The sequence below is a fragment of the Chelonia mydas genome, chromosome 22 (genome assembly GCF_015237465.2).
Source record: "Chelonia mydas isolate rCheMyd1 chromosome 22, rCheMyd1.pri.v2, whole genome shotgun sequence".
Classification (NCBI taxonomy): Eukaryota; Metazoa; Chordata; order Testudines; family Cheloniidae; genus Chelonia; species Chelonia mydas.
Genome location: NC_051262.2, coordinates 14,173,203 through 14,186,894, shown reverse-complemented (window position 1 = coordinate 14,186,894; position 13,692 = coordinate 14,173,203). Strand labels below are relative to the sequence as shown.

The window sequence follows — 13,692 nt, the reverse complement described above, 5'->3', positions numbered from 1 at the left end:
CTAAGGAAATGTTCTAAAGATTCTGGATATATTATTTTAAAGGATGTTCTATAACAGGGGTGGCCAACCTGTGGCTCCAGAGCCATATGAGACGCCTCAGAAGTTAATATGTGACTCCTTATATAGGCACCAATTCCAGGGCTGGAGCTACAGGCGCCAACTTTCCAATGTGCCGGGGCGGGGGGGCCTCAATGCTCAACCCCTGGCTCTGCCACAAGCCCTGCCCCCACACCACCCCTTCCTGCGTCCTCCCCTGAGCCTGCCGTGTCCTTGCTCCTCCTCCCCCCTACCCCAGCCTCCTGCACGCCACAAAACAGCTGATCGGGAGGTGTGGGGAGGGCTGCTGGTGGGTGGGAGGCACTGGGAGCAGGGGGGAGGAGGAGCTGATGGGGGGCTGCTGACATATTACTGTGGCTCTTTGGCAATGTACATTGGTAAATTCTGGCTCCTTTTCAGGCTCATGTTGGCCACCCCTGTTCTATCAAAAGCTAAAACTTTATAAAATTAGTTGATTTTTTAAAAAATAACCAAGTTGATAATATTCCTTTAGGTAGTTGCAAATGTACATAGGGAAATGTACATAGGGAAGAGATGGATGTTTTGTTCTTCTTTGAAGGAATTTCATCTAACTTTAATTCCATGTATTTGCTACCCAGATATGATGATGATAAGCACTTTAGAAATGCATAAAAGTGACTATTTCAAAGTCAGACAAACTTCATGTCTGCCCATTAAAAAAAAACAAAAACATGTCATAAGAATTTTTTTTATTTTTGGCAATTCACTTAACTATGCAGTGTATAGTTTACCAATACCAAGTCCAGGAATTGTGGACATGACAAATGACTTTCATTTGTGTCTTTGGACTATAAAGCGCACTCACTAGAACAGAGTCCCAAAATATGTAACATCTTCTGCAGATGCTTATACCTTGGGTGACATAGGTTATGAATATTTTACAACTCAGATGCAAAAAGAATACGACATGACTACACAAAAACAAGGATGATTCTTCAAAGATGAACACCTTGCATTTAATTGAACCTTAATGCCTGACTGTGCAATCATACTTATAAGACATGCACTTATATCTATAAATTATAGTCCTATTAAATAGATTTTAGAATTTTGCAAAGCACTTCAAAAGTAATAGTATTGGACAGTGTTCTGTAAAAAAATAATGTTACTGGTAAAGAATTTAACTATGTGATGCAGTGGGTCTTTTGTGAGCTCTAATCTTTACTGATACTATAAATGTTATGACCAACATTTTCAATACTTGCATGCCTCAAGTTAGACACCTAAATCCATAGTTAGGTGCCTAAATAAGTGGCCTGGTTGCCACAGATGTAAGCACTGGCGATGAACTCCCTTTGACTTTAGTGGAAGCTGTGGATGCTTGGCACCAATGAAAGTCTGATTATGTTTATTTAGGTGCTTAAATAAGGATTTAGGTGTCTAAATTCAGAAACAAGAGTGCTGACCTGTCCTTTTTATCGTCATTATACTTTATAAAGTAAACATTTTGGATGGAGTTTTGTGAAACTATAAATAACCACAATTTTTCAAGTTTCCTTTTTTTTAAAGAGTCAAATTCTTAGTCTAAGATAAACATTTTAGAGTAGTAAACAAAAACATTATATTACTTGGTATTATTTTTAAATTAAGATTGATAATATCTTCCAGTGTCTTCACATTTTGATTTTGTCTAAGTTACGGTGGAGTGTATGGCAAGACAAACATACAATCCATAGTAGCGTACATTAAATATTAACATCTTAACAGTGATGTCATCTGTAAGTTTAAGTTTATGAAGTTTATGCCTGCAGCTACCAGGAATTTCTACAAATTCTAGTTGTCTTATACATACCTCTCCCATTCTCCCAAGTTAACCTTTTACAGTACCTCTTAATAGCAATGTAATCATTTATTTTAAAAAGAAAATAGGTAAAATTGTTAAACTAAAGTAATATTCTTATAAAATGGACAAAAAGTCAGAAGTAGACAAAGGTTCAGATTTTCAAAGATATTTAGGCACCATCCTACAGGACGTTCTAGTGGTTTTCTTTATTACATTAGTCTGGCAAACTGCACAAATGATGTCTTGTACATTTTATGAATCATTGTTTGAACTCAGTCAATAGACAGTGAAGAAAAATTGTTCAAATACTACTTAAGTATTAAGTAAACTGTATATACGCCACGCAATACTGACATAGTATAGGGTTAAATTTCAACATATTGCATGGGGATTTGGCAATGTGACCCAAACTATTGTTAATGTTAACGCTATGATTCATTTAAAATCAATAAAAGAGCTAAAGTGTATTTTCAAATAAATATTGCCAAAAGCTATTTTTACACTCTTCCTGGAATAAGATCCTTGATAGCTCCTCATTCCCACGGTTCCTTCCTTTCTCTATGTTCTGAGACCAAAAAATAATATTTATTCTAGTAAGAATTGTTTGTAGACAGTATAGAAACAAACAATAACAGAAAATCAGTAAGTGGAAAAACAATTTAAAGGCTATTTTCATTTATACTGTTAGCCAAGTTTGATAAGGGATATCACATAAGTTCTTGGGGGGGGGGAATTTAATCATGACAATGTTTGATAAAATCCTAGATTTTAGTATCAAAATCCTCCCCGCTTCTGTTCTCTTGTGATAGCCCCAAACCCTAGCATCTCAAGCATCCCAAACCTTATTTTGTTCTTCCCATCTCTTCAACATACTCAAGGGAAGGGACTCCAGGGCTCAGCGTAAGCAAGTCAATAAAGATGACAAACTTATGACTTGATTTTTAAAGCACCTTAAAGATACAGGTTTTATCATGGAGACCAGTGTTTTGTATCACTAATTACCACGGCACTAATTACTGTCTGTTGTCTTCGTTTTGATTTTTTTTTGCTATATTTCAATAAAGTATGCTGCTTCCAAAAGTGTTAAAAATTGCTTGAACTGTTAGAAATACAGACAGAAAGCTAAATATGTATGAAACCCGGCATCTTCCCTTACAGCGTACGTTCTAGTATACAACACCATAGATGACCAACACTCTGTGCCCTACACTTTGGCTTATTTGCCAGACAAAATCAATTTTAACTTTGCAGGGTGTTTGCAATGACTGTGAACCTGTGTCTCAGACTCTCTCTTTTCTGTTTCAAGTGATTTTCTATGATCTTCGCTTCTTTCAAGATTCCATCAAGCTCTTGTACATAAGAAGCATCCATTGCCGCTCTCTCACTTAATTGGAAAAAAACACTAACATTAAAATAAATACTTAAAAATATTAACATTCTCAACTACTGCTGATATTTGGAATTTGCTTTCATGCTTTGCTTATAAATCTGTTGTCTCTCAGTCAATGGAATTCATGACTAAGTTAACTCTTCAGTTTCACAGACTAAATAGATTTCAGAGTCCAGCGGTGTTAGTCTGTATCCGCAAAAAGAAAAGGAGGACTTGTGGCACCTTAGAGACTAACTTGTCAGACTAAATAGAGGAGTTTGTTATTTCAGGATTTAGGGTTAATCTTTTAGTTCTGCAGTTTCTTGACATTGCAGACATTCCACCACACCACATGCCACCTTTATGTATCAATCATCTAGGTATTCATATTAGCACTCTTCGGTGTAGTATCCAAGTGCCTTCCATCAGTTTAAAAAATTGCTAAAAATATTTCTGTCTTCCTTTCCTGATGCTAAGCAGGCAGGTTTTTTATTTTGTTTTTTCAATAAAAAGAACTGCGTGTGTTTGTATTGTAGTGTCAGCATGTAGGAAGGCTAGGGCAAAAAGATGGATTTTGTATTTTGTTCTGAGGTTAAGTTTTGTGATCAATCTGGCAATATTCTAACACAGTGGTTCTCAAACTTTTGTACTGGTGACCCCTTTCACATGGCAATCCTCTGCATGTGACCCCCCTTATCAATTAAAAATACTTTTTAATATATTTAACACCATTATAAATGCAGGAGGCAAAGTGGAGTTTGGGGTGGAGGCTGACAGCTCACGACCACCCATGTAATAACCTCGTGACCCCTGAGGGGTCCCGACCCCAGTTTGAGAATCCCTGCTCTAACACTACTCAGAACTATGAGCGTGCATCAAGGGAAGAATTACACCCATGCAGCTGAAAGCATTAGCCCATCAAACCACATTGCATCCTATCCATATCTCAAAGTTGGCAAGTAGTTAGACTAAAAATATTCTAAGAAACAAGAATTATCCCATGTTATTTTAAGTATATAAAAATTGTATAAAAGTTTAAAGCTCACTTGCCTTAAAATGTGGGCATATTTTGACAACAGGTTATTAATTTCCTTGTTCATATCTGTTAATACAAATATTTATTTTATTTCAAAGGTGTGAATTGAGTGCTTCATGTCAACATTTATCTGTCTGAGTAATCTGAATATTTTTAATACATCACCATTTAAAACCTTTTCCAGTGCTTCAGGTTTGTAAAGTGACTGTGAGCTTTCAGAAAGAGCCAAGTCTGGTCTTTCCAGGGAGGACAACTGAGGACTTTCTGAAGCTTCATTCTAGTAACAAAACACATGGGAAAAAATGCATGCTAGTACAGGTTCTTAGGAATTTGAAACTTTGCAGTTTGGACCTGCAGTTTGGATTTTATTTTAAATTAAGGTTATAATATTGCTGACTTCACATGCAGTTTGTGTTCTTAACCATGTGAGTGTATTATGCCTCCCTCCTGAATGTGAACAGGTAATGTGATTATCAGGTTATAATATGGTTCTGCTGTATAGATAAGACCTCATAAACCAGCTAGTCAGTTTTACCTCCCCAGTATCTTGACAAAGGACACTACAAAGTGCACTGTACCATATGAAAAAAGTAGCAATCTTCTGCTCTGAGCACCAACAGATGAGGCAGTATGGGACAACTGCACAGATTTCCCCCCAGTGGCAACAGTTTTGAACAGGCCCGGCATATGGCACATAGCTGTGCTGCAAAATGATGCTACGTTAACACACAATGAAATGAAAACACACAAAATGAACCTAACCAAACAGACTGGTCTTGTCTTCCTTGAGTACTTGAATAGTTAAAAAAACTAGCATTATCAGAAAGATAATAAAATTTACCATGTTCAAGGCAGCACTTGAATTCCTGGCACTATTATTCCAGTCAGAATAAGAGATAGCAATGAAATTTCAAATTCCCACCTGCGAGAAAGCAAGCTGATTTATGGGGATGGATGAAATTAAAGTCTGTTTTCAACACTGAGTTGAGAGATTTGAGTGGTTCAATAGACAACCTGCTTCTATGCAACCTGAAGTTTTGCTTTCAATCAGGATAAGCCCTACAGAGAAGTGCAGGTGTATGTAAGTCAAATTTCGTTTGTTGTGAAAAGCAAAAGCTTTATTTTGCAATCTCCTAATGCACTCAGGAAAACTCTTCTGTAATTTACATGGAGTGAGATGGTGGCCTGAACCCTGTTCCTACTGTTCCTATTGGACAGTTATCCATGGCAGTCTCAGTGAAGAGTGCATCGACTGAATGGGCATTTTAACTGAGCTCCCCTCATCCCTAGAAGGGTTGCCCGTCCATTCCTCTCCCCCACCAAAGTCAGAGAAAACCACTCACCTCCATCTCCTTTCGACGCTTACTTCTATTTTCATCAGCTTTTACTGTGTTACTTGTCATTGTTACCTAACAAAAAGTGTAATGTCACATTTGATGAGTACGTATTTTTATCTTGTGTAACAGAAAAACAAAAGACTATAACATGAATTTTCAGCATAATGTGATCTTCATAGATTCCCACTTTATGAAAGGTGAAGCTAAAGCCCCAAGTAAAGCGTGGCAAGAGAAGCACAATTGGATAGAGTAGGAACTGAAGAAACAATATGTCACAATGATCGTCTGCCACAACCTGCCAGTCTACATACAGTAATTCAGACAACATGAGTACAATTCCATACTCAAGCTCAGATGTCGTGAACTACACTGAGATGGACACCATACTGGCTATGGAGCTATTTGTACCAGAACTACCAATGAAAAACATTACTATTTAAAGCATGACATAGTCTGAGAAGGCCATAGAGTGATCCTTTCGGTCAGCACTCAAAGCAGAACTCTCTGGGCTGCAAGGAAGGCAGCCTGATCATGTGGTGAGAGCCAGGGCCCAGAGTTAGGACTCCTGGGCTCTATTCTTGGCTCTGGAAGTGTGGTCCAGTGGTTAGTGCTGGGGGAAACAGACAGACAGGACTCCTGGGTTCTATCTTCAGCGTCACTCACTGTGGAGCCCTTCCCTCTACGTCAAATGGGAATGGCACTCACCCATCCAGCGCACAGGGACCTGTGAGGCTGAACTAGTTAGTGCCAGCCAAGTGTTGTGAGCTCCTTGGACGAAGGGGCAAATGATTGTTATTATTCACTCCAAGCTGCTTCTGACAAGCCTCTACCTTGACTGTGCAGCCTATGGGCAGTACAGGTGTGAACTGGGGTGTGGTGGGTCCAAACGCCCCCCACCGTCCCATCTCAGAGGGGATTACCCCTCTTTAGGGAAAGCAGTGCCCACCCAGATCCTGATAATCCCCACAAACTCTCCGCCGCACCCCCCTCACACACCCTCCATTTCTACCCCACCACACCCCTGCAGCTCCACTTCCCGGAGGACTTGGTATGCAGCCCCTAGTGACCCCTCCCCATACACCCCAAAGTGCACCTCCACACATACACCCCGTTCACCCCACAGCTCTACCTCCTATGGGGCTTGATATGCAACAACCACTCAAACCCTAGTAACCCCCACCCCCACCCCCCACACTCCTTTTACCCTCACAGCTCTATCTTCTGTGGGGTTTGGTATGCAATGACCACTCAAATCCTAGTGACCCCCCCGCACCTATAACCTACCCCCACAGCACTAGGAAGGGGCCTCCCCCGCCCTTGCGCACACCTCCCACCAAGCTGCCCCCTCCCCCGCAAGCTGCACGCGCCCGCCCTGAGGACAAAGGGGGAAGAAGGCTCGTGCCTGAAGCGGCCGTTAACGGTTCAGCGCGCGGCCGCCGAGGAGGGGGCGCGCCTCACTGGGGAAGGGGGGGGTCTGCACTTCGCACTGAAGCTCAGCATCCTCCCCCCCCGCCCCCGCACCACCTGCGGGGGAGCCCTGCCTAGTCAGCGGTGGAGTTACCCGCTCCCGCCGCCAGGGGGCAGGCGGGCACTGACCGAGCCCTGGCAGCCGAGTGCGCTGGGCTGGGCGCTCGGGCACGCGGGGTTCGCGGGGGGGCTCAGGCCTGTCAGTGCGGGAGGGGCTGGGCCCTTGCTGGAAATAAGCGTCCCCGGCTCTGCGGCTGCTGCGGTGGGGGGTGGGCGGGTTCGGGCCCGTCCGGGCTACCGCAGAGCCCCGGGCGGAATGACATGCCCCCCCCCCCCACACACACACATACCCACAAACACACCCCTACAGCCCACAAACCTCACACACACACACTGCTACACTCCACAAACTTCACACCCCCCACAAACGTCACACACACACACCTACACCCCACAAACCTCACACACACACCCCCCTACACCTCACACCCCCCCACAAACCTCACACACACACCACACACAACCCCCCCACCTACACCCACAGACCAGTCCCCCACACTACCCCCGACCTACACACAACCCCCCACACCTACACACCCCAACCTCCATATCACAACGCCCACACATTTACCTCCACACAGCTACACCCCCCAAACTCCACACCTATACCCCCATACACACCACATCACACACTCACCTACACACCACAATCCCCACCACGCTGTCTAGAGTGACTCACAGAAAAAATGGGTGTTATCATACACATTGTGAGGAGAGTGATCACTTAAGAAGAGCTATTACCAGCAGGAGAGTGGGCTCATCTTAAGTGATCACTCTCCTTACAATAAGAAAAGGAGTACTTGTGGCACCTGAGAGACTAACCAATTTATTTGAGCATAACCTTTCGTGGGCTACAGCTCACTTCTTCGGATGCTCAAATAAATTGGTTAGTCTCTAAGGTGCCACAAGTACTCCTTTTCTTTTTGCGAATACAGACTAACACGGCTGCTACTCTGAAACCTCTCCTTACAATGTGTATGATAACACCCATTTTTTCATGTTCTGTGTGTATATAAATCTCCTCACTGTATTTTCCACTGAATGCATCCGATGAAGTGAGCTGTAGCTCACGAAAGCTTATGCTCAAATAAATTTGTTAGTCTCTAAGGTGCCACTAGTACTCCTGTTTTTTTAAAGTATTCTTAAGTATGTAATCAGTATGCTGACAAATAGGCCAGACCTAGGGGAAACTGTCTCATTTTGGTGTGCTCCAGCATGATTAGGTAGGGTCTCACAACGAACCCTCAAATTCATACCTCTTTTTATACCCCTTAACAAATTATGTCATTGACAATTACAGACTTCAGCTAAAAAATAATTGAGACAATTTATCCTCATTTTCAGTCTGAATCCAGATAAGAGTTACAACCTCCTTTTCCCCCAAGGCCTTTCATCCTTATTTCTTCTTGCTGATCAACAGTTTTTCCATTGCACCTGGGTTTACACAGACTTTACTGTTAAGATCACACATAATGTGTGTATGTGGAGTAGGAAGGCAGGCTCCTTTTAAGACAGATTCCATTTGTCTTATTTAAAACTACTCGCAGTCACCCCTATTGGTTTTTTAGACATTTCCCCGTATCTTATTAGTTATTCTTTGAACTCCAGACCTCCCTTCTTCATTCCTTCTGGCCTTGTAACTTATTCTTTTCAAGATCTTCTTCTGCTTGCTCATCAGGGCTTTCTTTACAGAGTACATATATTTCCTTAACCAAAATTATGCTAATTCTAATTCTTTAATTTCATATTTATCCTACAGGTTCCAAGATTTAATGTGGGATCCCAGTATGGAAGGCTGAGTGGCACTTTAAGCCACCTCTCCATCTGCACACATGTAATCATACATGAAAACAGAAGAGACTGGAGACCTGTTTCAGACACTTTAATTGTGATTAAAACATTCCGAGCATTCTCTGTTCTATTTAGGCTCTTACACCATGTCCCTCTATATCACAGAAGCAATCTTCCTCAGGTGGAAACAAGAATGTGGTCAATAACTTGGAGACTGATGAATGGGAAATAGTACTAGTAAGAATATGTAATGATTTCAAGAGAAAGAATTTTAAGTGATACATAGCAGTCTTATTTCACCATAGTTATATGTTGCCATTTCTAAAATTCGATAGTAAATAGAAAATTTAATAAATATAAATAAGAAATTTTATGCATTCATAACAAGTACCTTCACTGGTATCTAAGCCCCATTGTGTGTTGTGGAAACAGAATCTGGATTACATTAGTCTTCTGGAATGTGCAAGAACTTCTGAAAATCATGAATTTCCTATTGCTAGAACATCTTGGGCTGACAATGCAAAGTCAAACTGGAAACCTGGATCAATCTAATCAGATAAATATGGCCATGGATTAATGACATATAATAGATTACAGCATCTCATTCAAAAATTAGACAGCTTTCAAGCCAAATAGTCTTTAACTACACCTTGTTTAAGAAGACAGAAAATGAAATACCATTTTTCTCATGTTGTGCTTAATTTCTCTGGATTATTGTATGCTGTTTTTTTCAAGAAAATAAATGTATGTTATTAACTAAAAACACAAATACTAACAGAATTTAAAAGTTATTATTTTCCTAAACCCTAAATTGATACCGTGTAGAAAAGAAAAAACATTAGAACAACCAAAGATACAGCATGAATCAGTTTTGATTTCTCTTGTTTCTTGGAGGAAAAAGTAAAAAATCCAGACAAGAAATGAAACTGCTTATAAGACAGAAAAAGAACTAAATACTTCCCCAAAATTATGGCCCATATTCAATGTACTGCAACTGTGAACTGTAGTGAAATGATCAGGAATTAGTCAATTGCTCTTATTGGAGAGTTAGTTTTACGTTACGAATACTAATGTCTGAGATGGTCCAACAGATGTTGTAATAATTGCCAAAAATTTACCCTAATTATGAGCTCAACTGTGAGAAGACAGTGAAATGTTATAAAGTGTCACAATAACCTATAATAATACATGTGTATGGGAAAAGGTGCAAAAGTGAGACGGAAAGACTGAATTAGTCTAAAGAAAAAAGGCCTACAGATATAACTCAAAGACTGTGTTAAGATCATGCCTGGTAACCAAGAAGAGTATGGACCAACATTGATGTGTTAGAAACCGGGTGTAACTGGTGGACAAAATAATGAGATGACGGGCTATTCCGGCCATCACTCCCTTTGGGGGTTCTTAAAAAAGAGATTTTGGGGAGAAAGCTAGCTACCGCAACACTGGCTGAGGGGAGGCAAACATCAGATGACTGAAAGACCTGCTTTAATCTCTCCCATCTTAAGAAAAACCCAAACACTTGACCCCATTTATCTCTCCAACTACCTCCCCATCTAACTTTATCAATTAATTGAACACATGATTTACAATTGCTGTCTGGAATTAATCTCTACCAGTTCCATCCTAGGCCCTCTCCAATCTGCTTCCACACCTTACGTTCAACTGAAACCGCTCTCACCAAAGTCTCCAATAACCTCTTCTTAGTCAAATCTCCGAACCAGTACTTCATCCTCTTCCCCCGGACCTGTCAGTTACCTTCAACACAGTCATCCATGCTCTTCTTGCAATCTTGTCCGTCCTCTTTTGGTTTCCATGATTCTGTCCTCTCCTGGTTCCCCTCCTCCAACTCCAATTGCTCAAGGTGTCCTTTGGAGGAGCCTCCTCATTCCTCCTCCAGCTTGTTGTAGGGATTCCACAGGGCTCTGTCCTTGGTCCCCTTTGCTTCTCCCTCTCCACCTTATCTCTGGGTAATCTCATCCACAAACACAAACTAAACTACCATCTCTATGTGAATCATCCACAGAACTTCCTCTCTACTCCAGAGTTGTCTCCCTCTATTCGAACTATTTGCATCCTTTTCTCTATCATATCAAACATAAACTACTTGTCTTCACTTGCAAGTCTTTTAATGACCTATCCCCACACTACCTATCATCTTTCACTCAGCATCAGAAAGTCAATTCTCGCCTCTGATTGGCCCAGGATGTCAGCCTCTATTGTCTATTTGTTAAATTTTCGAACAAGCAACTTTGTGCTTTCTCTCATGATGCCCCCCAAGCCTTGGAGAAATTCCCCATAAACTTCTACAAAGCTAACTCATTATCCTCCTTCAAATCCCTCCCTAAAACTCTCCTTTACTGTAATGCTTCATGTTCACATGTTTTGGCCTCTAGAATATTTGGCTGATCTCCCCAGCCTTTTCCTAGTCATAGAGTTTAAGGCCAGAAGGGGTCACCAGATCATCTAGTCCGACCTTCTGTACATCACAGGCCACCAACAACAGCCATCCACCCACACAGTATACCCAACAACCAGAATTAAACCAGACTATTACAGCCCTTAGCAGACTACACTATTGTGTGCCACAGGCAGAGAGAGGAGGGACCAAAATGCACCAATCCCCAAGGACCCTGAAAATAGGCAAGTGAAAACACATCCCCAGCAACACAGGTTGTGTAACAAAAGCTCTTTAATCAAGCAATAATTGCCTCCTAACCACAGTATAAGGATATTTGTAAAAAGAAAAGGAGTACTTGTGGCACCTTAGAGACTAACAAATTTATTAGAGCATAAGCTTTTGTGAGCTACAGCTCACTTCATCAGATGCATACAGTGGAAAATATAGTGGGGAGATTTCATATACACAGAGACCATGAAATAATGGGTGTTACCATACAGACTGCAACAAGAGTGATCAGGAAAGGCGAGCTATTACTAGCAGGAGAGCGGCAGGGTGGGGGTGGGGGGTGAAGGTTTACCGGAAACCTATTGACTGCTATACTTACCTACATGCCCCCAGCTTTCATCCAGACCACACCACACGATCCATTGTCTACAGCCAAGCTCTACGATACAACCGCATTTGCTCCAACCCCTCAGACAAAGACAAACACCTACAAGATCTCTATCAAGCGTTCTTACAACTACAATACCCACCTGCTGAAGTGAAGAAACAGATTGACAGAGCCAGAGGAGTACCCAGAAGTTACCTACTACAGGACAGGCCCAACAAAGAAAATAACAGAATGCCACTAGCCATCACCTTCAGCCCCCAACTAAAACCTCTCCAACGCATCATCAAGGATCTACAACCTATCCTGAAGGATGACCCATCACTCTCACAGATCTTGGGAGACAGGCCAGTCCTTGCTTACAGACAACCCCCCAACCTGAAGCAAATACTCACCAGCAACCACACACCACACAACAAAAACACTAACCCTGGAACCTATCCTTGCAACAAAGCCCATTGCCAAACGTGTCCACGTATCCATTCAGGGGACACCATCATAGGGCCTAATCACATCAGCCACACTATCAGAGGCTTGTTCAACTGCACATCTACCAATGTGATACATGCCATCATGTGCCAGCAATGCCCCTCTGCCATGTACATTGGCCAAACTGGACAGTCTCTACGTAAAAGAATAAATGGACACAAATCAGACGTCAAGAATTATAACATTCAAAACCAATCGGAGAACACTTCAATCTCTTTGGTCACTCGATTACAGACCTAAAAGTGGCAATTCTTCAACAAAAAAACTTCAGAAACAGACTCCAACGAGAGAATGCTGAATTGGAATTAATTTGCAAAGTGGATACAATTAACTTAGGCTTGAATAAAGACTGGGAATGGATGTGTCATTACACAAAGTAAAACTATTTCCCCTTGTTTATTTCCCCTCCTACTGTTCTTGTAAAGTGCTGGAAATGGCCGACCTTGATTATCACTACAAAAGGTTCCCCCCCACCCACCACCCACCCCCGCTCTCCTGCTGGTAATAGCTCATCTTTCCTGATCACTCTCATTACAGTGTGTATGGTAACACCCATTGTTTCATGTTCTCTGTGTATATAAAGTCTCCCCACTATATTTTCCACTGTATACATCCGATGAAGTGAGCTGTAGCTCACGAAAGCTTATGCTCTAATAAATTTGTTAGTCTCTAAGGTGTCACAAGTACTCCTTTTTACGGACACAGACTAACATGGCTGCTACTCTGAAACCTGTTATAAGGATATTTGTTAGCCTAGTCATAAACCTTGAGTTTGCCAAAGTCAGCGGGTGGACTGGACAGTCACTCCCTTGGTGTTTTGCTATCTGGCATTATAAAAAGGATAGCAAAACATGGGACTATTATTATTCATTATTATTATTATTATTTGTATTACAGTAGTGCCAAGATCAGGGCCGCATTGTGCTACATGGTGTACGAACATAAAAGACAGTCCCCAAAAAGGAATGACAAACTAATTAGCATCACATTGTGGGACTGGAAGGTTTTGGGGGATTGGTAATGGGACACAGAAGTTTTTATTTCTTTGTTTTTAGTTTATATCCAGCCTGGGTCAGTATAAAATAGAAACTCAATGTTATCTGGGGGATGTTTGGTAACATGGAAAATGAGTTGGTGGTCTCATTCCTCCATCCTACTGGACTAAAGAAACATTCTCACAACTGGTATATTTCTTGGCAATTTCATTACAACCAAAAGATTGACTATTCACACCTAAAGTGGCCCCTCCAGTGCAAGGGAGAGACACTTGT

At 41.5% G+C, this 13,692-nt stretch overlaps 1 protein-coding gene across 2 annotated transcripts in view; it reads right to left on the bottom strand.

The window, feature by feature from the left end:
• LOC102946859 (beta,beta-carotene 9',10'-oxygenase) overlaps positions 1-13,692 on the bottom strand; it is a 76,133-nt gene that overhangs the window by 33,832 nt on the left and 28,609 nt on the right. The window contains exons 1-2 of one of the 2 annotated variants that reach the window (XM_043534134.1): positions 5,610-5,675; positions 4,432-4,543 (exon numbers count right to left, since the gene is read on the bottom strand). The exons of the other annotated variant lie outside the window; for it this stretch is intronic. Coding sequence (XP_043390069.1) covers positions 4,432-4,543; positions 5,610-5,669 — 172 coding nt within the window. The 5' untranslated portion in view covers positions 5,670-5,675. Of the gene's footprint in view, positions 1-4,431; positions 4,544-5,609; positions 5,676-13,692 lie in introns of those variants that run through there. 2 annotated transcript variants of the gene reach the window in all.